The 25,830-nt window shown below is 47.8% G+C and overlaps 1 protein-coding gene across 1 annotated transcript in view; it reads left to right on the forward strand.

Moving 5' to 3' along the window:
- Positions 1-23,637, forward strand: part of LOC147666286 (transcription elongation factor SPT6-like) — a gene marked incomplete at its 5' end in the record, with an annotated part of 590,122 nt that extends 566,485 nt beyond the window's left edge. Inside the window, 3 exons of the mRNA XM_086949158.1 lie at positions 19,833-19,968; positions 20,447-20,584; positions 22,201-23,637. Coding sequence (XP_086805284.1) covers positions 19,833-19,968; positions 20,447-20,584; positions 22,201-22,392 — 466 coding nt within the window. The remainder of the gene's footprint in view (positions 1-19,832; positions 19,969-20,446; positions 20,585-22,200) is intronic.
- Between the last annotated feature and the right edge of the window lie 2,193 nt (positions 23,638-25,830).

Here is a 25,830-nt window from a genome sequence, read left to right on the forward strand (position 1 = left end):
TTTTTATTTCTCTTGAAGGCAAAAATTGGTTTAGGGAGATGTTCTTCCCCACTTCTCAGGTTCAAAAGGTGCCAACAGGAGTTTATGGCCTGTCTAAGTTTGTGGTTGATGTTGGAGTACCTGGTTACACAGACCAGTTTTTCCAGGGATTCCTTCTCCCTGGGTAAGAACATGGTCTCACGGTTGAAGTATCTTGCCCGTTTAACACCTTCGCTGCTAAGGCAATTCCCCTCCTGTGCTGGAAATTGCTATTTTCATTGTTTTATGACGAGCTGGGCTCGTCATCAGCACACGACCACTGTGCACCATGACGAGCCCAGCATCAGCATCGAAAGGGTTAAAGAACTCCTTTATCAATTTGTAGGGGTAACCGCGGTGCGCAAGTTTCTCTTTTAGGGTATCCGCTTGAGTAAGGAAGTCTTTCAAGTCAGAACAGTTCTTTCGATTCCGAAGGAACTGACTAAATGGAATACTGTTCCTCTGGCAGCGAGGATGGAAGCTGTCGTACTGCAACAAGGTATTCCTTGCAGTCTGCTTAGTGTAAAGGGACACATAGATCTCATTTTGTCGGTGTTCAATCCAGATATCAAGGAACTCCACTCTGCGATTACTAGAGTGGGTAGTAAACTTCAAATTGTGATCTGCCGCGTTGATCCAAAGGATGAACTCATTTAGCGAATCCTGGTCCCCCTTCTATATGAAAAAGATGTCGTCGATGAATCGATTCAAGCCCGAACATTTTCATGGAAGGGGGCCATCTCATTGTAGATGTTAATGTGTTCAAAATGTTGCATGTATTGTCAGGCTATACTCTGGGCACACAACGCCCCCATGCTTACTCCCTGTATTTGCTGAAAATAGCAGTTGTTAAACTCAAAGTAGTTCTCGCTGAGGGCCACTTCGAGGCACTGAATGATAAAGGGAGCATTACTGATCTCGGATTCAGATGACAGAATTTCCTCCATGACCCTCAAAGACCCTCTTTGCGGTATGTTCGTATATAGAGACTCGAGGTCCAAAGTGACCAGGAGCTCTCTATCTTCCTGATACGGGGTTCCCTCAACTTTAGCGATAAAATGGCCAGTGTGTTTTACAAAAGATTCCAAGTTACTGATCAAAGGTTTCAAGAAATGGTAAATGTATTTGATAGGGGCTCCGTCGCAGAACCGATGGTGGACACTATGGTTCTTACGGGAGGATCAAGGGATTCTTATGGGTCTTCGGGACCCCATAAATGACGGGCATCCGGGTGAAGATAGGGGTCAGAAATTCGGCTTCCTTAGGGCATATGTACCTCAAATCCACTGCTCGTTCAACCATAGTGAGGATACAGCATTTCAAGGCAGGTTCAGGATTCCTCACAATTCTCTTGTAGTGTTCGGTGGAAGAAAGGAGATTCATTTTATCAGGTGGAGGTATCAAAAATAATGATGCCCCCATCTTTGTCACAGGGCTTGATAGTAAGATGTTTATCCTCTTTCAGGGATGCCAGGGTGTTTTCTTCATCTCTCAGCAGGTTACCCAGGGCTTTGGGCACATATTTGATAATCTTTTCAATTTTCGAAGGGACAGTTTTTCAAAGATGCCCACCTCTGGTCCAATAGTATCCAGGGTGGGAGTAAAATCAGACGGAGGTTTCAGGCCTGAGATGTTATGCAATGTTTCAAGAGGGGGCCTAGTACAGAAAAACTTTTTTAGTCTGATTTTGCGGAAAAATAGATGCAGATCTTTCAAGAACTCAAATTTGTGGAGGGAACAAAAGATAGACCTCTAGATAACAAACCAACCATTCTTGGGTCCACATATATTTTGGAAAGATTAAAGACAGGAATACTTTTTATGTTTTCCAGTACTGGTGGTGTCTTGTCTGGATATACATTTTTTTAAAATTATTTCTTTATAAAGTTTCAAGACATAACTACATTTCAGCATTTATTCGCCATGTAGCACACTTTTGCGTTCCATCAATGCATACATTCCCATAGTTCTATTAGTTAAGCAAAACTTCCCGTGAGTCTCTAGGTTACACAACTTTTGAGCCAACAAACCAGCGTGGACAGGCAGCGACATCCACCAATCAAAATGCAATCTGATCTAGTTGACCTTTATTTCACAGTACTATCACACACGGTTCCCTGGGCTGGAGCCCCCGTTTCCTAATGTGTGATGTCGTAACACAACGTCTATCTTCTTACCCCAGGGCCATCTCCTCATTCCTTAGCTCGGCCTCCCCTGTGTGTGCGTCCGTGACTTCTCCCGCTTCCCCAGTCTCCCCCTGTTTATATGTCCTATACAGTCCCCAAAAATTCTTAGGTCTGCTGCCTAGTGGGAGCAGTTCACTATAATTCTCTGTTTGTGTGCAGCAGTAAAGCATATCATGCGACCACCTTTTCAATGTTGGTACCGGGCCCCTCATCCAACGTAGAGCCAATACTCTTTTCGCTATTAAAAGTCCCATATCTACAAGTCTACGTACCGCCTTGGGCAGTGTTTTGGATTATCCTAATAAGGCCAGGGCCGGATCCGGAGCCAGCTCCATCTCCACTATTTCCCCCAGTTCCCGGAAAACCTCTTCCCAGTATGCATGTATACCAGGGCAGCTCCAAGCTAGGTGCAGGAAATCCGCTGTCTGTGCTCGGCACCCCTCACAGTTCGCCTCTTCTCTTAGTCCATATCTACATAGTCGTTCTGGCGTGTAATGTACTCTGTTAAGAAAAGTAAAGTGAATAAGCCTGTGCTTTCCATGAAGTGAAACCCGCTGTGTGTTCGAGCAGCAATATTGCCACATCTTGTCATCTATTGCTGTTTGCAAGCCCCTCTGCCAGGCCAACCTAGCTGTTGTGTATTCGTGTACTCTGTGTCATCGCTATTCTGTAGATATTGGTTACTATCTTGCGAGAGGAGCTGGATTTGATGACATACGTTAGTTCAGGGATGCCGGGGTTTCCTGCATGTCCTCTCCGAACTGCCCTAGCATAGCTCGTCGCACCCTATAAAACTGAAAGCTCTGTAATTGTGTGACCACCTCAACCCCCTCCACTACCTGTTCCCAGGTTTTTGCTGTCCCTTCTTGAAAAAGATCGCCCACAACCCTTATATTCAACTCATGCAGTGCTCTAATGACTCCTCTGTCCCTGCACGGAGTCGGCCAGCGAGCCCACTCTATAGGCATGGACGGTGTGTACAGTAAAGCTCCCGCCTGTTGTTGTAACAGGCAGTGCCATGCATGTCTGGTAGCGTTCATCGAGTCAAGTAAGCCGGTTCTACGGTCAGGGCCTTCGAATATTGTTGCCGGTGGCGAGTGTGGGGCGGCAAACCGCTTTTCCATACGCAGGAATGATGTACCTGCCTTGCTGTGAATCCAGGCATGTAGATGCGAGCACTGTGCTACCCTATAGTAAAGCTCAAAATCCCATACTGTAAGGTAGTATAAGAACCCGCCATTTAACTCTCGCCTGTTTGCCCGCCCACGCCAGCTTTAGCATCAACTGTGTGAGTCTTTGAAAAAAGGCTTGTGATAATACTATTGGTATATTAGTGAAGAGGAACAGCATCCTAGGCAGAACCACCATCTTCATTATTGATATCCTTCCCATCAAGAACAGGGGAAGCTTGCACCATGCCTCTACATCGTCTTCCATTTTATCTATGGCCTTGCCGTATTTATCACGTAGTACCGTCTCAGAGTCTGTATGCAAGTTAATCCCGAAGTATCGGCCTGAGTCTGTGGTCCATTGCAGTGGATATTCCATCTCAAATTCTTCTGTGACAGGAGTGAGCGGAAAAACTATGGACTTGGCCCAGTTAACTTTCAGGCCTGACAAAGCCCCAAAATGTACCACCTCCCGAAGCACCACAGTCAGATTTTGTTCGGGTTGTCGCACATACAGCAGCATATCATCTGCATATGTGGATATAACTATGTTATATGTCGGAAAGCCAATGCCCTCATGACTGTGATATTCCCTAAGGGCGCACCCCAATGGCTCCGCGACAAGGGCATACAGCAGTAGTGATAAGGGGCAGCCCTGTCTGGAGCCTCTAGTGATGCTGAAACGGTCTGTGACCAGATTACTTAAACGTACCCTAGCTGTGGGCCTGTGGTACAATGTACCAATAAGTTGTAAAAACACCGGCCCCAGTCCCATCCTTGTCAATACTCTACGCATAAACGGCCATTCCACCAAGTCAAAGGCCTTTTCCATATCTAGGAAGACCGCCAACGCTTTAACATCCTGTCTCACATGTTGCATAGTGCCGAAGACTGTACGGATATTGTATGTGAGGTTTCTGTTCGGTATAAATCCTGCCTTTTCTGGTGCCACTAATACCGGAGACAGGAGAGCCAGGCGGTTGGCCAGAATCTTTGCAAATATTTTCGTGTCCACGTTTAAGAGTGACAATGGGCAATATGAGCTACACTCCTCCGGTGATTTCCCTGGTTTAGGGATCACCACTAGGGTCGCCTCACACATGGATCTTGGCATGGTACCCTCAAAGCACAGATCATCAAAAAGCGTGGCTAAGTGTGGCAGTAAGATATCTATGAAGGCTTTATAAAAGTTGGCTCTGAGGCCATCCGTCCCCGGTGCACTGTTGGACTTCATGCCCGCTAGTGCTTCTAATATTTTGTCTTTTTCTATTGGAAGCATTAGGAACTCTCTATGCACATCCGATAGGGAGGGTAGTGCTTTATGTTCTAGGTAGTCCTGTATTTCCTCTGACCTTGATGTGTAAAGATCTGCATAATATTGTCGGAATCTCTCTGCAATGTTCCCCTCTTCTGTAAGCAAGTCTCCCTCCTCAGATCTCACCTGTGTTATCAGTGCCTTCCCTTGTCTTGCTTACAAGGTCCGAGCCAATACGGAGCCCGGCCGCTCCCCCTCACCGTATGTGCGAGCTGTAGCGTATTTACCTAGGTGTTTAATTTCACTATCCGCTGCCTCATGCTATTCTTCTAATAGTACCTTTATTTCATCCTCCCGTCCCCCATTCCCTTCCGTCCTTTGCTGTTCCTCCAAGTGTTTTAGCTCCCATTCTATGTCCGTCAGCCTCTGCCTTATCAACTTCAATACCCCAGAATGTTTGGTCATTGCAATACCGCTTAAATAGACTTTGAAGGCCTTCCAAACTGTTTGGAAACTGGCTACCGATTCTATATTGACCTCGAAAAAGGTTTCTATAGTTTCTGCTAGATCCCCCTTAAAAACAGGGTCCAGCAACGAATACGGCGGGAAGTGGCAGTTAAATGGAGGTATATTTTTCATCGGGGTAACCAGTGTTAGTAGGACTGGCGAGTGATCCAAGAGTGTACGTGGCAGCACCTTACAGGGTCGGATATTTCCTAACCCTGCAGTTGAGGCCAACCAGTAATCTATACAGATATGTATATTGTGGTATGCAGAGTAGCGTGTGAAGCACCCTGGGAGCAGGTTACGTGCCCTCCATACGTCTGCTAGGTCGAAGCATGTCATAACCTTTTCCAGCTCCATCTCAGCAGCTGTTGGTTTCCTGTATGGACCTGCGGACCAATCTAATTCTGGGTCCCTAACCATGTTAAAATCTCCTTCCCACAGTAGCGATGCACCCTGTAGTGTCTGTACCGTGGAAGCTAACCGCGAGAAAAAATCGGGACAATCATAATTAGGGCCATATTTATTGACCAACAGCAGGTCCAGTCCTCTGCCCCTACATCTCGAAATAACATACCGTCCATTAGGGTCCGACACCAGCGATTCTAGTGTGAAGTCTGATTTGGGATTAACCCAGGTCATCACCCCCCTAGTGTGCATTGTGTACCCTGCGGTATTAATGTTCCCTTTAAGTCCTTTACTTCTCAGTATCACACTCGTTTGTGGAAGATGTGTCTCTTGGAAAAGTGCCACATTGACATTGTGCCTGTGCAGATAACTCAGTACTTTCTGAACCTTGCTGAAGTCATTAAGTCCCCTAACATTCCAGGTCCCGGCACTCAAGCTGTCTACTGGTTTCTGTTCTTCTCCCTCGTTAGCTCCCGCCATTAGTCCTGGCTGTGCCTGTGCGATATGTCACCATCAGTAGCCTTGGGTGAAGTGTTGCACCCCTCGCTCAGAAGCCTGCAATCTTCTGTAACTTTTTTGTAATCACTTGCGTACGGTGTGCATGTACATAGCGTGCTGTAAACCATAAAATAACCATTCCTTTCCAAAACATACCCCCCACCTCCCAGAGTCAGGAACCTCCCCAAAGAAACCATTGTCAGTTCACTCCCCTTCGCCCGTTCCCCCTCCACCCCCCAACCGACCACCCCCAACACGGTCGTGAAGTACCCCTGCACCTTCCCACCCAAGCCCTCTCCGTGCCCCACAACATTCCCCAACTGTCAACTTCTGATGTGATTAGCACTCGTGGGCAGAGGTCGCTCAATTTGCAGTAATCTATGCATTACATCACATTGCCTAGTGCCCAGTCCCAACCCGCCGTACAAAACCATTTAGAGCAGTCTACTCTGAGCTGCATTCTTGTTCTGCACTTTCGTCCTCACATCTGCATCATATATGCCCTCTCGCCCCACAATGGGTACAGTACACTGTCACATCAACATTGTAGCCGCTCCGCGCCGTCCGTCCTGTGTAACTCTGAACTCTCACCAGTTAATGTCTCTTGTGCCTGTTGCTATACCGCTGAATCCACTGGAAGGAACTTGGAACCCCCTTCGTGACGTATCCCACATCCTAATGCATGTGATTACGTGCGACCAATTAACCTTAAACCTGCACCCTATGCATCAATGCCTCCCAGCCACACTGCTTCTTCACGTCTCCATTGTCCTACCGTTTCAGTCTTGTTCTTCCAACATACTCCCTTCCATGGCCTCTGATGGTCGTCTGTCCGGACTCTTGCGTTGTTCTTTCAACCACCCTTTTAGCGCCTGTTGCAAGGCCTTTGGGTCGGTGAATATGTGAGATCTGCCTTGCCGATTAACGTGGAGTTTAGCAGGGTACAGCATGGCGTAGTTTATGCTCAAATCACGCAGTTGCTTCTTCAGTGGGATAAAGAGCCTGCGGGCTTCCTGCACTCGCATCGTGAAGTCGGGGTATAAAGTAATTTCCGAACCTTTAAACTACAGAGTCTTCTTCACCCGGGCAACGCGAAGTGCCGCATCCCTGTCTCTGTAGTTGAGAAGATTAGCAATTCTAGGATGCGGTGTGGCACCTGGAGGCGGTCTGGGGCCCAGAGATCTGTGCGCTGGTTCCTCTACAAACATCTGTAAAAAGACACCTTCTCCCAGGACAGTAACCAACAGTCTCTCAACAAACAGTTCCCTATTTCCAGTGGGAGTAGTCTCCGGCAGGCCTGTAATTCTCAGGTTGCAGCGTCGCGAGCGGGCCTCTAGATCCTCAGTCTTGTCCTGTAGGACTTGCATGACCATCTCCATTTTCTTATGGTCTGTATCTAGTGTGGTATGCGCCTCCTCCACTTCCGTGAGTCTCCTCTTCAACATTACCAGTCTCTCAGCATGTTTATCCATACGCTCCGCCATCCGGTCCATTTTTGTGCCCAGCGTTGCGATACCGCTTTGCAAACTCTTTTCCATAGAGAGTAAAAGACTACATACTACATATGTCCTTACCAGTGTCATCGCTCTCCGCAGCTTGCATTCTCACGTTTTCGGTATCGGCGGCGTTGTGAGAATTTAGAGCGCTTCTGTTCGAATGTCAATTTAGATTGGCTCATGTCTCCTCTTCCCATCTTGGCAATGGGTCTGTGCCACCAGGGCCGGACTGGGAACCAGAACCGGCCCTGGCAAAGTGCTCGGCCGCCCCCCTCTCCCCCTCCCGAGGGGGCGGGGGGGCACGACCGCGCTCTGTGTCAGGGCCGGTTTTCAGCCGTTTTTGTTACGGGGCCGTTTTTGCAGCATAACGGCCCTGTAACAAAAACGGCCCCCAGGGGCCCAAAATCAGCCCCCAACCATGCGGCCTACCGGGGTATTGCCCGGTGCCCGCAACGGCCAGTCCGGGCCTGTGTGCCACCCAGGCGCAGTTCCCTGGCTGCTGCTGTGCCCAGCGAGTAACTGTTCACCGAGTCCGGTGGGGGGCAACATCACAGCCACCCCAGCCGCAAGCTCACCCCTCCCAGTCACTCTGTCACCACAGTGTGAGTCAGTCGTCCTCCGACTAGATCTATTCCTGGTGTTGAGCTCAGAAGCTTCGAGGCCCAGCGCTCTTGTTCACTCTGACGTCTGTGTCCCTTCCTCCTCATGCCATGTGGCGATCACGTCCCTGTACTGTCTCAACTAGACATTTCTCGCTCCACAGAGTCACAATTTTATGTGCTTCGGGTGCCGCACCTCTCCGCCCTACAGTCTGTCATCAGTCACCCGTCTCTGGGTTCACACTTGGCGGTACAATGCCGGCGCAGTTCCCACCACGCCTCCGGGCTCACAGCGTTGCTGCTCAACCGAGCTGTCCTCCGTTGGGCTCACCGCAGCCCCCGCTCTCCAAGTAGTACTCTGCCTATGGACCAAAGCTGCTTGCAGTGCAGTGCTCACCTCCTTTGGGGGGGGTAGGGGTGAGAGAGAGAGAGAGAGAATGACTGGAATGCAGGCTCCACAATAGGGCAGCGGTATATCAGATCTGCAGGAGTATCCAACACCGAGCCCTCGCATCACCAGTGCCCCACTTCCAGCCGTGTCTCGTGGCCAGGGTCTTATCTCATCTGGGTGTCAGCGCTTTTCAGGCCTTCTGTGATCAGACCTGCAGTTGGCTTTCCTCTATGCCTGCAGGCTTCTCCAGGTGTCTCAGTGTGCTCCTATCCCCTGCACGACGAACTCACTTATGCTCCGCAGCGCTCCCTGCCACTCTTGCGCGTGCTGCTCACTCTGAGTTGGAGGCGTAATGCTCCTAATTCAGTCCCACCAATGCCTCTCCGGTGCCAGTACCTCTGTGGAGGCCTCTCGCTAGAGTGTATCGTCCTCCCGGCTCGAGCGCTGAATGTCTCCGCGCCGCCCTCCGCTTCCCAGCCGAAGGAAGCATACCTGACTCCCTCAAAGTTGGTCAGGTCACACCTCTACTAAAGAAACGTACAGCCGACCCCTCTGATCTCAACAATTACTGTCCCATCACCAATATCCCCACTGTCGCCAAACTGCTGGAAAAATGCGCACAACTACAATTAACTAAACACATTGAGCAATTCGATCTCCTCAACCGTCACCAGTCAGGCTTCCGAGCAGGACACAGCACAGAAACTGCTATGACTCACATAATTGACGACGCACTTCAAATGCTAGACCAAAACGACACCTGCCTCCTCATCCTTCTTGATCTCTCCTCAGCATTCGACACCGTTAAACATGAGAATCTACTAGAACTACTAAACACAAGAATGGGCTTATCTGGAACTGTCCTCAAGTGGTTCACTTCCTTTCTTCACAACAGGTCGCAGAAATTCAAGAGCAACAACCTGATGTCCTCGCCAATACCTGTAACGCTAGGCGTCCCCCAAGGATCCTCTCTATCCCCAACTTTGTTCAACCTAGTCATGGAACCTCTCACCACCTTGCTACAAGCATCCAATGTACACTTTCACATGTGCGCTGATGACACCCAACTTTACCTCAAATTACAATCACCCAATGACATCCTGCTCCTGAACTCAACGATCAGATGCACCCAATCCTGGCTTGCCAGTAATCACCTCAAACTCAATGCCCTGAAAACAGAGTTCCTTCTGATCTCACCTCCAGCGAAGATATCCACCATTCAACATTGGCTTAAACTCCTAACCGCACTCAATGTCCAACCCACCATCGTGGACTCAGCAAAATCTTTAGGCATAACACTCGACACCAATCTCAACATGCAGCAACATATCAGCAAGGCAACAAAGGGAGCGAACTTCCAGATCAATACTCTGAGGAAACTTAAACCCTACCTCCCAGCCAAAGACTTCCAAACTGCAGTACAAGCACTAGTCATCCCACGAATTGAATACGGCAGCACCGCCCTCTGCGGACTCCCCCTAACTACAACTGCACCACTAAAAGCTTCTCTAAATGCTGCAGCAAGACTCATCCCTGGGTCAAAAAAGCACTCCCACATTACCCCTGACTTGAAATCCCTGAATTGGCTGCCTTTTGAAGCCAGAATACATCTGAAAATCGCCTGCATGACACACAAGGCGGTACACCTAAACTCACCCGGCTACCTCGCTCAGAAATTGACAATCTCTGGGGGAATTAGAAACACGAGAGGCACAAACAATCTTCTGCTGAAACCACGAAGATTCCAGAAGGAAAAAACATACAAGCGCTCCTTCTCAGGAATGGCGCCTAGGATTTGGAACTCACTCCCTCCCGAAACCAGGCTTATCTCCTCCACTACACTCTTTAAAAAAGAAGTAAAAGCTATCCTCATGGCTAAATATACTTGAACTACTATCTTGAACCCTATTAACACCCTGCACCGATCTGTACTACATGTTTGACCCCTCTACTTATTTGTTTGAGTTGTCTTATTACTCACATGATTGGCTTTGCAGTCACTTAATTGTACTATTTGTACTGTGTGATCTATTGATTTACTTGTTTGACTATGTTCCCTCATGTACCCTTCTATGTAAAGCGCTCTGATATCTGCGAAGATCTTGTTTGCGCTATATAAAACTTTAAAAATAAATAAAATAAATAAACAATATTCCAGGACCCGGGCAGGCAGAGGCGGCTGATGAGTGCCGCCCGCCCCGTCGTCTCCCGGTTCCTGGCTCACCTCTGCGCCCAGGCGCCTGCGGGGGTGTTCTATCCTCGATCCACGCTCGGTGTGTTACCCCAGTATTGGAACTTTCATAGATTCCCATGCTTTGTATCATTCCCCGTCGTCGGAATGGGAGTCTCGGTAACAAAAATACCATAGCTGTAGGTACAAAAGACAATGGAAAAAGGCCTAGGCCTCATTCCCTTTTGTAGCATATCACCCTCTTTGTGTAAAAGAGACCAAACTTTGGCCTCGGCCAATCAGAAGTGCCTCACCACTTAGAACCTTCCTGAAGGAACCTCAGAGCCTCAGATGTTCTACCGCACGTTGTGCTAGGGAGTCTCCTTTGAGCTCTGCTCAACTTCTACTCTTTTAAAGGATTTCTTCAGGTTTTTTCTACAGGATTTTCTTCAGAATCTTTCATATTCTCTTCAGGATTCCAGGATGTCGGAAATTGAGAAGAAAAAGGCGCTTTGCAAGCCTTGTTCCTCCTGTGGCAAGAAAAGGCTTTTTGTGGAGGATAAGCATAAGGACTGCATTTATTGCCTCTATCTTGACCACCAGGCGGCTGCCTGTTCCATCTGTCGCTCTTTTTCTGCTAAGACCCTCCGGGACCGAGAGGGTAGGCTCCTGACATGGCTGCAGAAGCTTAAATCAAGGAAGGATACTGTCTCCAGTGACAGTGAGGATGCGGGATCGATGGCTTCTACTAGAAGGTCAGTGAAAAGGGGTAGGGGTTCCCCTTCTACTTCTGTGGGAAGATCTTCTAAGGCCTCAAAAAAGACCCCCAGTGAGTCTGAGAGCCCAGGTCCCAGCAAATCTCCTCACGGAAGTGTAAAGGAGAGGGATGGACCTTCTACGCTGTCTACAGGTGCGAAGACTTCCACAGCCTTCAAAACACCTTCAGGCCAGTCTTCTGAGAGGACTTCTAAGCCCTCGACGACGAAGACGTCGACAGCGGGAGGCCCGTCGACTAGAACATGAAGGCTCCGTTGACTGGAGGTTCGTCGACGTCGAGACCGTCGACGGCGGAGGCCTCACCGTCGACGGAGAGGCTAAAGACGCCGACGACGAAGGTACCAGCTTCACAGGTGTCGACGAAGGAGCCGTCGACGACGAAAGCCCCGTCGACGCCCAAGGTCCAGTCGACGACGAAGGCCCCGTCGACGTCGAAGACTCAGTCGACGACGAAGGCCCCGTCGACGTCGAAAGCTCCGTCGACGACGAGAGTCCCGTCGACGGTGATGACGACGGTGTCGACGACTGCGGTCTCGTCGACGAGGGCGTCGACGACTACTACAGTGACTATGACGACGGCTGGTGTGTCGACAGTTTCGTCGTCGACGACGTCCACGACCCCTATCTCCACGGCGTATATACAACCGTCGACGACTGATCCCACGATCTTGTCCACAGAAAAGCGAATCACCATTTCTGTGACGCGGATCACGCCGGAGATGACCTCTCCAAGGACAGTGTCCCCTCTGTTGCCAACAATGCTCCTTCAAGAGGGACAATCAGAGGAAGATGACCAAGATGCATATAGCTATGCCAATAGTCCTTCACAACTGTTTGTCAAATGCCAGGACAATGACTCAGAGGGCGAATACACCCACGAGGAACATGGTCATAGTCAACAGCAACAGCAGCAAACTGACCAGGAAATGGTTGCAGTGCCAACATCTTTCCTGCAGGATCTACATAGGATGCTACAGGACTATAAAGCTAAGGCCAGTAGACCTTTGCCAAATACATCAACGCCTGCTACACCTTCATGGGTTCAGGCGTCATTGGTGCCACCTACTTTCTCGGCTCCAACCTCTCCACAGCCTCAAGCAGCTGTTCCTCAGGATTCCTCTGGATTACCAGGATCACATGATGTTGATGAATCCTCGGATGAGGATCAGCAGTCGGATCACGTCTCTAATCCCGACACGGAATATGATGAGTACGTTATTGACAATCCCGCATCACCAAATCCAGACCCGGCGGACTCCCTGCCAGCGGATATTGGAGGTTTCCATCAGCTAATGGAGAGAGCGGCGGCAAGATTTAAGTTAGCAATGCCTAAAGTCACCACAGATTGTTTCTTATATGACTTTAAGGAACCCTTTCGAAAAACTGCCAGGTCTATTCCAATCGTGGATCACCTATGGAAAGAGGGCATAAAGACCATGACACACCCGGCGACGGTGGTGCCGGTGCTACCGCGTCTCGAGAAAAAGTACAAAGCGACCGATGATGCCCCAGCGGCCTTGACAGGTCATCCGAGACCGGACTCTGTGATCTCGCAGGCAGCGCAGAGAAAATCGCGCAACCCTTCAGCACCGCTGACAACTCCGGACAAGGAAGGACGGAGGTTAGATAACGTGGGAAAAAGATTCTCAGCGATGGCAAGTTTGCTGGTGCGAGCAGCTAATGCCTTAGCGATCCTGGGTAGGTACGACCGTCAACTCTGGTGCGATGTCGCCCCGTACCTTGACCAGTTGCCTCCTGAATCTGTCGGAGGCAAAGAAGGTTTTGCAGGAGGGAGAAGCGACGTCGATGGAAATCATCGATTGTGCAATGGATATTGCGACTACTGCATTTTGTTCGCTGGCTGGAGCAGCAGTGCTCCGTCGCCAAGGGTGGCTTAAAGCTACTTGGTTCCGACCTGAGGTCCAGAATAAAGTATTGGATCTCCCCTTTGATGGAGAAGCTCTATTCGGCAAACTCATTGACGACACCCTGCAAGATATTAAGAAAGACACAGAGACCGCTAAGTCTTTAGGAACACTTCAGTACAGGAAGTCTCCCTTCAAGGGCTCTAGAGGCAGGGGTGGTACTTATAGAGGATCCTTCCAACAACAACGTTATTCCAACACAGGATCCAGTTCCCAGCAACACCGCCAATCTTACCAGCAGCGGCAGGGCCAGTCTTCCAGCTACTCCAGGCCTTACGGTAAAGGAAAGCAGGGGGCGCGAGGACGAGATTCGTCCAAGCGCCAATAGCGGCCTCCTGGCTCTTCCTACTGGACCCTCCTCCAGGAAGTCATCAGTTGGAGGCAGGGTCAACAAATACCTTCACAACTGGTCCCTAATAACATCGGACCGTTGGGTGCTCAACATCATTCGGAAAGGGCATACCTTAGAGTTCACTCAAGTTCCGCCACCCAAGCCCCCGGCAGCCACTCCTTCAAAACACCAGCGTCTCCTTCGGCTCGAAGTTCAACAAATGCTCCGACAAGGGGCGATAGAGCCAGTTCCATCGAACCAAAGAGGCCAGGGATTTTATTCCAGGTTCTTCCTGGTGAAGAAAACGCTCGACAAGTGGCGCCCCATTTTAGACCTCAGGGGGCTAAACACCTATCTCATTTCTCTGTCCTTCAGGATGGTGTCCCTCCTGGACATCTTGAAGCTGATCAACCCTAGGGGATTACATGGCCACACTCGATCTCCAAGATGCCTATTTTCACGTTCCGATTCACCCAGCGCACAGAAGGTTTCTGCGATTCACAGTAGCCAAGAGCCATTACCAATACAGGGTTTTACCCTTTGGACTCCGCTCAGCCCCAAGAATATTCACGAAAGTGCTGGCTCCAGTAGCAGCTTTCCTGCGGAGGCACAAATTTCAAGTCTTCCCCTATCTGGATGACTGGTTACTGAAAGCTCCGTCCAGAGAGGCAGCAATACAAGCGGTTCAGGCATGTACCAATTTATTCCAAAACCTGGGTCTCACTCTAAACGACGAGAAATCTTGCCAGATCCCGTCCAGAAGAGCCCGGTTTCTGGGAGCCATCTTGGACTCAAGGCTTTCACGAGCTTTTCCTACTCTGGAAAGGAGGCAAAAGTTACAGACGATGGCCCAAGACTTACAAACAAAAAAGTCTCTTTCAGTTCGCCGCTACAAGTCTCTGCTGGGAGTAATATCATCGTGTATTCCACTGATCCCTCATTGCTGACAGAGAATGCGTCCCTTGCAGGAACAACTGGACAATCAATGGCGGCAAGTCCACGGTTCATTCGACGACAGAGTGACTATCACTCCGGAGATGAAGAATGCGGCCCTGTGGTGGACAGACCAAGACAACTTGTCCCAAGGCCTATCCTTCGCAAGCGACCCGTCTCCACAAGTGATAACGACGGACGCGTCGTTGGAGGGTTGGGGAGCAGTGCTGCAGGACCTACATGTCAGTGGTCATTGGTCACCCCAGGAAAAACGCCTCCACATCAACCTATTAGAACTCAGGGCGATACGTCTGGCTCTGCAAGCGTTTCTTCCTCGCCTGGAAGGTTCACAAGTGCTGATCAGGACGGACAACACCACAGCCATGCACTATGTGAACAAGGAAGGAGGGACCAGATCGCGCCCATTGTCACAAGAGGCCCAGCAGGTTTGGGAATGGGCGATCCAACACAAAATGTCTCTGATGGCAGAACACTTGCCTGGCGTCCTCAACGAAAACGCCGACAGACTGAGCAGGTCATCCTCGGTCAGCCACGAATGGGAGTTGAATCAGGAAGTCTTGGAACAAGTCTTCAGCCGGTGGGGAAGACCGGACATCGACCTGTTTGCCACCCCGACCAACAAGAAATGCCGGTCTTACGCAAGCAGGCTTCCCCATCCAAATTCTCTGGGAAATGCCCTTTCGATAGCCTGTTCGAAGACATTTGTCTACGCTTTTCCTCCCATTCCTCTGATACCACGGCTAATCAGGAAACTCAAGGTGGAACCGTGCAGGATGATCCTGATAGCCCCGGCTTGGCCGAGACAGTTCTGGTTCACCGAGCTCCATCTGATGTCGATTGCTCCTCCCTTCCCTCTACGAATTCTGCCGGATCTTCTCACGATGTCCGAGGGACAGATTTTGCATCCAGACCCTCAGTCGTTACACCTGACTGCATGGCTCCTGAGCAGCGAGAATTTATGAACCTGCCATTATCAAACGAGGTTAGAGAAGTTTTGTCCCAAGCAAGGGCCCCTTCAACTAACAAAACTTACCGCCTTAAGTGGAAAAGGTTCTGTTGTTGGTGTCGACAGCAACACATTGATCCATTCAATTCCAAACCTCATCAGGTCCTCCCTTACCTACTGTCCTTGGCCAAGTCTGGTCTAGCCCATTCATCAATTAAGGTCCATTTGGCTGCTTTGTCACGATTCAGAAGGACAGAATCTGGGCCTTCATTATGGTCTTCGAGAATAATCAAACAATTTCTTAAGGGCCTGTTCAGGGTCTATCCACCGGTGAGACCGCCTCCTCCAACATGGCATTTAAATCTGGTCCTTTCTCAGCTCATGAAGGACCCTTTTGAACCAGTCCATCGTTCTGACATCAAATACCTTTCGTGGAAATTGGCTCTTCTCTCACGTCGGCTCGGCGTGTAGGGGAGTTACAGGCCTTGACCATTCAAGAACCTTTCCTTCAATTCAAGAGGAACACTGTCATCATGAGGACTAACCCTAGGTTCATGCCAAAGGTTCCCTCGGATTTCCATTTGAATGAACCGGTCATTCTGAAAAAAAAATTCCTCAGCCTTCCACACCAGCGGAAAAAGCATTGCATTCTTTGGATGTGCAACGATGCTTGAAGTTTTACTTGCAACGTACTAAGGATTTTCGAAAATCTACTCAACTGTTTGTGGCCTTCGGAGGACCGAGTAAAGGCCTTCCACTATCCAAACAGGGTGTTTCAAGGTGGATCACAAGCGCTATATTACATTGTCACAGGACTGCTGGTAAACCTCTGACTGGAAAGATAAGATACGAGCGCATTCCACAAGATCTGTGGCTTCCTCCACAGCACTCTTCGCAGGGGTGCAAATTAAGGATATCTGCAGAGCTGCAACCTGGAGCAGCGTCCACACCTTTACCAAGCACTACTGCTTGGAATCTCTGCAACAGGAGGATGCAGCAGTAGGACAGGCTGTCCTGAGGAACCTCTTCCACTAATGGTGAGCTTTCCTTTCTTCCCACCTTCCATTTTTCACATTTTGTATCTACTGTCATATTCTTTATTGCTTTATTCGCAATGCAAATGTGATTATATTGCTACTCTGATACAAAGCATGGGAATCTATGAAAGTTCCAATACTGGGGTAAGAAAACAAGTTACTTACCTGTAACTTTAGTTCCCCAGTATTGGTAACTTTCATAGATTTCCATGCGCCCACCCACCTCCCCGGGGAAAGCTCAGCCTACAGCACAGATGGTGTCCCAGTACACAACGGCTACGAAAATCTGAGGCCCTCATGGTAATTCCTCTGTTGGGGGGTCCGGGTCCTTGGGCGAAAATTCGTCTGCGGTTGCCTAAAAAAAGATTCGGCACTGCAGTTCTTTCAAAGGATGTCTGTCGATCCCTCACCGCCCGAGTCTGTGGTGTCAAAAGAAAGTAGTAACTCGCTGGTTGCCCCATTTAGGGGCACCACTCCGGGGGTTGGAATCGCCCGCACTCGTATAGAAAGTAGCGGCCAAATAGGGATATGCCAGCTCCTGGGTAAACATACGAATATCCTTTCTGAATTTTTCAGTCTATATTTTTAGAAGGTAATCCGAAAATGAATCCAGTTCTGCCGATATTTCTTCCAGTTTCTTTTTGCCTATTTCGACTGTTTGTGTTTTTCCTCAAGGGCCTCGATTACTTTATTCAGGATGGCTAACACTTCCCCAGCTGTCTCAATGAGGAGCATCATCCAATCCCTGGAGCATCTGTTTGATATTAACGCCCACTTCTCCAGGAATTGGCAGATCTCAACAAACAGCCCAGGGATTTTACGAACACTCAATCCTATTGGGATGGTTCCTGCCTTCAAGTAATCTAACATAAAGTGCGCATGGAGTTTAGTGCGCTTGGACTTTTTCTTTAGGCTAAGAAGTTTGGTCCATTCACCTTCTGATCCCTTGGAGAGGGTAAACTGTTTATCACTGCCTCCTGCAAGGCCAATCATTTTAGCGAAATCTTCATCAGAAAACCCAGAGGTTTTGATGCTCTCCATCTTAGTCAAGATGGGGGAACCTGATAAGCTGTGAGGCGCAGTAATGTTTGTGTGTTCGGAAGGGCAATGCCTCCGTCTCATCATCCTTTGATCAATTTAGTCATGGGTATACGGGCCGGATTTCCGTTCCATAGGAGGGGGTTCACTTCCGCTTCTACTGCTTTAAAATATGATGGGGGAACCAGAAAAGGGGTATTTAGGATCTAGTATTCTTAATGGGTTCACCGACTGATAAGAAAGGCAGGTGGCCTCAAAAGCTGCTGTTAAAGTATTGTGTTAGACTGACTTCCAGACACAAGCATCTTAGTTGTCCTCTTTGTTTTTATTGTTTACATCCACTCTATACCAAATGCCTCTGTGTGAATGCTTAGTTTTCAGTTTCTTCAGAACACTGGAGGCATTGATCCTGCATGACTGTAATACCTGTTCTTTTATGGTTAGATTATTAAATCTTGACAACACCCAATAAAGCTATGGTGTATATTTAAAGGACTGCAAATTTTAAAAACGATCTTAAGGATAAATGAGAGAAAGATGTTCTTGATGATTTAACTTTGAATTTTGAATAAGATGCCTTTTTGATTTCTTTATTGTTTTTTTTTTAACTTGGTAGAGAAGATATTAGAGTTCTTAATTATTTTAATTTGTAAGTTCTTTAGAAAATGTTTGACACTAATAATGAGAAGCTTTATTGGGTGTAATAAAGATATAATATATACTTGACGAAACGTTATTTCCGTTGTATGCCTAAGTTCTTTCGACATGATTCAGGCAATCCCCTTTTGAGATAAATGGAATCCTGCACAGATGTGGTTGAATTTTGTCAAGGGTCTTGGTGTACACTCCACTGAGTTGTGCCTTTCCTATGTTACTATTGGAGTAGTCACATAGATATTTGTGTAACTCTAGCTCTGTTGCTCTGCCATCAGAAAAACATTATTATTTTTAATTGCTTGTGTGCTCAAGGCCTATATGTTCTGGATGCTTCAGCCCTAATCAACTCAGGAATGCCACAGTAGTTGACTTTTCCTGTCTGCAGCATCTGCTTTAACACACTTTCTGGCTATCAAAGATGTATCCTATGCCCTTCATTTTTACGAAATGTTTTGCTTTGACAGAAACTGACTGGCTTTTCTCCCAGGTCCTTATAAATCCTTTCTCACTGGCATAAGTGTCCTCCACTCACCAACCCTATACCTCTATCAATGTATCCATTTCCTCCATGCTCCCATTCATCCCAAACCACATACCACTACTATGATCCCCCAAATAACCCTTTCGAGACTCTTCCCTAATCCACCCCTCCTTGTATCATCTCATACCTCTTTTTACTATTCCGATCCCCCAAAACAAGCCTTTCTAAACACACTCTGATTCTTTCCCCTCCTACTCATCCGCTTCCACCTCCTTTTTACTCATCCCAAACCTCCTCCTACTGCTATGAGCTCCAAAGAAAACACACAAAAACCTTCCCTTCTATCCCTCCACTATCCTTTTCAATCCATATAACAGACTAACATGTCCACCACTCAAATTAATTTCATATTTCACTATACTAATTCACCACTAATCCTTATGGGTACCGGAGCAGCGTGCTACTCGCCTAAAAAGCACTTCCAACACCTCATCAGGGGTAGCAAGCCCTATACAAATGCTAACCTTTTGAACTCTTCTACCCTTTTGCCATCCTACTCAATCTAAATAACTGACTAACCTATCCACCACTCAAATTACTTTCATATTTTCACTATACTAATTCACCACTAATTCTTTATGGGTTCTGGAGTAGCCTGCTACTCACCGAAAAAGCAATTTGACGCCTTGTCAGGGGTAGTAAGCGCTATATAAATGCAAATACAATACGTTCTGCAGTGGCCTCTTATTGTGCATTCTTTTACTTTCATTAATCCTTTGTTATAATGTTGTGCTCTGACCTTAGTGGTCACTTCCAGTGTTCTATTTACTTTTACTTTTTATTGTCATTGGAATTTTGTATTCTGTCCCAATAAGCTTCCCAAGATGTAAAGCTACCATAGGTTTGATGGGAGCAGGCTCTCTACCCGTCATCAGCTAAGTAAGTGTGTCAGCTGATCATTTCTCTCTTTTTCTGCAACTTATTGCCTGCAGCGATGCCCTAATGATGATAGAGGATGTAAAACGAATCGTGCAGGAGCTGGATCAGGGTCAGCAGATTTCTTCAATCGGGGTGGAGTTGGTCGACAATGAGTTGGCTCACCTCTACATGAACAGTAAGAAATCGGAGGTATGTTCATTTTCTGCATTTAGAATAGCACTTTTATCTGAAGCTATTTCTGACCAGCCTGCAGGGATTTATGCAGTGTCGTACAATCCTTTATCAATTTCTTGTTAGGAAAAGTCATCCAGTGCTTTTCAATGTTATAGGTTCAAAAGTATTATTTATAAAATACTCTGTATAAAATGTGGTAGCAATCCAAATACTATTTTGCATCTTTTGCTCTTCGTTGAGCACCCTCAAGAAGTGATGGACAGTCATAGTGTATTTTAATTGGTCTAGAATTTGTAGCTGACATAAAATATTAGGAGAAATGAACGTGGTTGGCTAGTTCCATTGCAAAACGGATAGCAGCCTTTTAAACTATATTTAGTGAATATCATGTGTGACAAATTGTTTAGCCCGCTATTTCTTTTTTAAGTTCTGATATTTTGTATGTTCTTGTATGATATCTGACTTTGTGTTGTACTTCCATCCCCAATTACAGACGGAGTTCCGTGATTACCCACCAATATTACGCCAGGCAATTTCCATCGCTCGGCGTATTCAGGACCCTTTGCTTGAATTTTCTGCAGTTTGCGGTGCTGATGAAGATATCATGTGTTTGAAACTTCATCCTCTGCAGGTAACCCCAAGCACTGATTACATACTAACTGCACTCCTTTCAGACAGTCGCTCTATACTTTGTTTTAAAAACATCATAAATTAGCACCAACACCATTCAGTAGCAGCCCATAGTGAGCTCAGAAGAAAACAAGGATGCAGACCTGGTTTCACACATTGCTGAGAACGCATGCCTTTTAGTTTCTTGGATGTTTTTCGGTTAATAGCAAAGGCGCTGTACACATCAGCTGGTATATTTAGAAAGACGAGCATGTCTGCACACTCTGCTTTGTCCAAATAAGACAACCACTGATAGATTTTTAAATATGTGGGATGTGATGAAATAGGAGTGGCCCACTATGTTATCGCTTTTACAGGTAACGTAGAGTGCCAGGGGTCGTATCACATTGAAAAACCCTGTTTTTTATCATAGTAGTAAAGACAGGACCTTTTAGTCTGTAACTTAAAACTATGTATCTGCTACAGTGCAGCATATGGGTTTCCTTGAAACTACTACATAACTGGAACACTAGGTGTTAAAACGTAAGTGGCAGACAGCACCCTAAAATCTTGAAACAATTCTAACATTTTTAGCGTTTTTTAGAACTTCTATTGCATCTGTTAAAGCACTGGAGAATTTGCACACTGAGGTTGGCATCAAATAACTAGAAAGATGAGGAAAGCAGTTTTGGGTCGAAGCAAAGTGTGAGAGAGTAGAGTTTCAAGTAGAATCTCTAGAACGGAAAACTACTTTCCTACGTTTTGTGAAATAAATGATTAGGCTTCTTGAATGTGTTGGCATTAATTACTTATGTAGACCTGCTCACTTCTCTCCGTTGGTACCAGTTAAAAACTGTATTTTGCCAGTGCATTTTTAGTAGTCTGAAGTAAAAATACTGCTATAAAAAAATTAACAAAAATGTAATCATTCTACATGAGTAATTTTCGTTTCAGGCTCATCTGCTTCAGTTGGATGTAGTACTTTCATCTAAACTTGCAAAACACACAAGATGATGGACGGAATGTTGCACAATGGCAAAACATTCACCTCCAGTAACAGATCTGGGTTTAATCCATTGTTATTTTGCTCACCAAGCCACCCCAGTTCAAACATGGCCATATGCAAATCAGTCTTGACCCTGTGCATCATGGGAACAGTCATGCCTGAACTGCCAAGTCATGTCTTCCCTGGACCGGAATCAAGCATCCCAGGACCAGTTTCTGGCTATCAGCCGTCTTCAGCCAGGAAAGCTTGACTCCAGTGGCGTAGTGAGCACGGGACCCACGTCTGGGCATACCCTTCCCACATAGGATGAACAGCAAAAAAAAGATGTCTGAACTGGGATGGTGTGGTGAGCAAAATTACGATGGATTACAGCCAGATCGGTGACTGGGGGTGAATGTTTTGCCTTTGTGCAACATTCCGTCCATCAATTGTTGTTTTTGCATTCATCTAAACTTGCGTCATTACAATCTTTTTCAATACTATTCTGCCAATCCACTTTCAAAGGAATTTATTCCAGAAGTGATAAAAATATTAATTGTCTTTGATGCCTCCAGTTTACTCTTCTTTATAGATAGTTGTCCGGCTGGACTAGTTTCACTTCTAAACCTGCTACCCCTTTTCCCCTGTCCTAGGAACATGTCACAAAGGAGGAACTCCTGGATGCTCTCTACTGTGAATTCATAAACCGTGTCAGTGAGGTGGGAGTGGATGTCAACCGTGCCATTGCTCACCCTTACACCCAGACACTTATCCAGTATGTGTGTGGCTTGGGGCCCCGCAAAGGGTCTCACCTGCTTAAGGTAAGGACGGCTGGATCTTTCTAGTCTCTGACAGCTGAATTTCTGTTCCAGCTGACTTGGATTGTGATGAGAATCCCTTGTGTCTTTGGGGGAGCTCTCCACAGTTCAGTACTGATAGTTTCGTTTGTTTGAGAACGTCTGATCATAATGTACGTAAGGTTTATGCAATATATTTTTCTCTTTCCTTTTTTTCAGACTGTGCTTTGTACATTTGTAATAATGATTTTGGTACAATATTTCAAGTGAATTTGGTCTATGCTTGCATTTTGTGAAATGTGTTCATCTTACAGTATTTAATTCTGCATTGAATATCATTCAGCCCCCTGATTGGGAGGGTTAACGTGGTAAAAATGACCATGTTCCCCAAAGTGTTGTACTTGTTCCGGGCTATACCTCTTCTCTTAGAAGAAAGAGTGATCAAAAATCTTGAATCCATTTTTCTAAGGTTCATATGGCAGTTTGGCAGGGTCAGACGCTCCATAAAACTGATGTCACTATCCCGGGAGAGGGGTGGGCTGGCTATGCTAAATCTTAGGCTCCATCATTGGACATGTCTACTATCTCAAATGTATGCACGTATCAAGAGAGAGAGACAGGACTAGATAGCTAGTCCGTGTCCCCGGTTTATATGTATCATCAAAGAAAACTAGCTTTATATGACTATTAAATATGGACTCGGACTAGTTTTGTCAGGGGGCACCTGGTTGGTGTGTTCATGAAGCCCTCACCCACCAACCTAGTTGGTGGCATGCTTCATCATGGGACCCACCCAGTGACACCTAATGTGTCCCGGATGTGCTTCGACGCCTGATTACAGCGGAGCTGGTATTTTTCTGAGAGTGCAGTGTGGGGTGTTAGTGAAATGACAGATATTTGAAGGTGTTGTCCCCCAAGGTAAGGTGCCCATTTGCCCTACCTGCTACTTCCTTAAAACGCCCCTAAATTTAGTATTTAGGTGGCTCCCCAGACCTGAAAACTAGTTCCTACCGATGAAGACAACGCTGTGTAGTGAAGCTTGAAGACGCCTACTGACTTGGCCCCAGCTCTACCGGCCTGTCGCTGCTTCAAAGACACTGGAAAAGAAGTCGATGCTTGTCCTGCAGCCAGCAACTTCCAGAACTCTAGCAAGACTGCCTTCTCTCGAGGAAGACTGCCTGCTCTTTGATAAAGACCAGAAGTCTTGTTGACAGTGGATCTGTTCCCAAGAAATCTACTTAAAGGACTATGGTGCTCTCAGAAACCACAAGTCCTGTCCACTCTGCACCCAACGCCTCCAGCCAGTGTCCAGGTGGTGTACAGATCAAGAACAGGCTCTCCAGCAACCCTGACCTCAAATCCAGCGTTGGGTGACTCCTCTTGGACTTCATTGTGACGCCTGCAGACTGAATCCAGAGGCTCCCCCAAACGCGGCCGGCTCCGGTAAGAAGAATCCGGCATCAAAGGACACCCCTGCACCAGAAACCCAACCCAATTGGCATCTCTGTCCACATGTCAGTCCCTGGTAAATGGTACCTTGGGTACCCAGGGCATTGTGACCAGGGAAGACCTCTTAGGGCTTCAGCACTTATTGTGCCACAATTAGGGGCCCTGTACCCTGACACACATACACACACACTGCCTGAGCTGGCTGAGTGTCCTAGTACAGAATTAAACAAAGAGTCGACATGCCACACATCCCTGTGTGCCATGCCCACAAACACACTGCCCTGGCATACATCAGTCACCCCTCTAGCTGGGTGCACTGTGCCAGTGGTGTGGACACAGGTGCATGATCTCTGTGCCCCTACAGTACCCAGGGCCATTCCTGGGCACTGTAAGTGCAGTGATGCCATTAAGAGTATATGGTGCTGGGAGGTTGTCATTACGAACTCCACAGCACCATGATGGCTACACTGAAGTCTGAGAAGTTTGGTATCAAACTTCACAGCACATTAAACCCACAAGGATGCCAGTGTCGGATTTAATGCTAAATGCAGGACAGCGGGCAACTTAGTTGCCCCCTGAACCTAACCTACAATCCACGTCTGGTCTGAGAGGCTCACACAGCAGACATGTTGCTGGACCCCTGGGTAGAGAGCCATCATCTCTCCTGGGCCTGCAACAATGCACATCCTGGGCAAGGTGCTAGGTCTCCTCCCCCAGGATGGGCAGGGTAAGCTTCAAAGGCATGCCTTTGTGACTTCTCCAGACCTCTTGCTGTACCCAGCAACTGGCCCCCACCGGTTCTGACCCCCACTCTGGTGGGAAGACTGGCGGGAAACCCTACGTGAGGAAAGGGGGTGTGCCAGTCTGTGCCAACTTCACCCCTCAGGTGGGAGAGGCGAGGTGAAGCACAACTCCGGGCTCTGGCCATCTTGACGATGGGGAGCCCTTCCGATCAGAGATAGGCTCCTACCCCCCTCCCCCAAGAGAGAGCAGGCTAAAGGGTGTATTCACCCCAGGGCAGGGACCCATTGGTCCCTGCCCTTGCCCTACCTGTAACGCACCTAAATTTAGTGTTCGAGGCATGTGGGCTGCTGAATTCATATCTGTGCATAGATCGCCGCCTAGTGTTGGGTCCGGATGATCGCACATTGTTGTCCTGGAAGAGTCTTTGAAGTGTCACGAGATAGGTGGCTCCTCCCCTGGACTACAGTGCGCATGGGCATCGACTCCATCCTCAGATTGTTTTTTCCCCGCCATTCGGTTCGGATGTATATTGGTTCACTATAGTCGGAATCGATATAAAGCTTTCTTAAGGCCAAAAGGCCTTTAGTTTTTTCGTCGGTATAGTCTTGCGTTCGGTGCCCGATTTTTCCAGCTCGGTTCTGAGCCGGTTTCCAGAGAGCCGCGTGCTTTCGACGCTGAAGGCCCAGTCAACGCCACAGACCTTATCGACGGACCGTCATGGACCAGAGTCCATTCAAAAGATGTCCCGTGTGCAACTCCAAGTATCCCCACATCGATGTCCACCCGGTGTGCAACAAGTGTCTGTCGCCGGATCATGATGAAGCCAGCTGCATGGCTTGTTCACGATTTCGATCCAAGAAGACTCTTATGCATCGTCGCGCTGCTCGCCAGGAGGCCCAGCTGACTGCACCGGCGCCTGTGAACATATTCGATGCCGGGAATGATGAGGGAGCTGACCGGGAAGTTAGTGAGAACCTGTCGAATCCTGCGTCGGAGGTCGGCTACAACTACGACGCAGACGTTGAATGCTCGAAGCGGAAAACGTCGTCGACGAGGTAGGAGACGACGATGGGGCCTTTGGGGCCATGGAAGACAGCTCGAGCGATGAGCTAACTCAAACTGACATTGGGGCCGAAACGCTTCAAAAGGCTGAGGTCGAGGGATCGCCACTAGGCCTTACCCAGGATCTTCCAGTGGGTTCTACGGCCCCGCCTTCGGGCTCGGCTACGGACATTGCAATTGAGCCGCACCCTGCGAAATCGAAACCGAAAGTGAAGACACCGGTCTCGATGC

Source organism: Lissotriton vulgaris, unplaced genomic scaffold (genome assembly GCF_964263255.1).
Source record: "Lissotriton vulgaris unplaced genomic scaffold, aLisVul1.2 SCAFFOLD_1495, whole genome shotgun sequence".
Taxonomy (NCBI): domain Eukaryota; kingdom Metazoa; phylum Chordata; class Amphibia; order Caudata; family Salamandridae; genus Lissotriton; species Lissotriton vulgaris.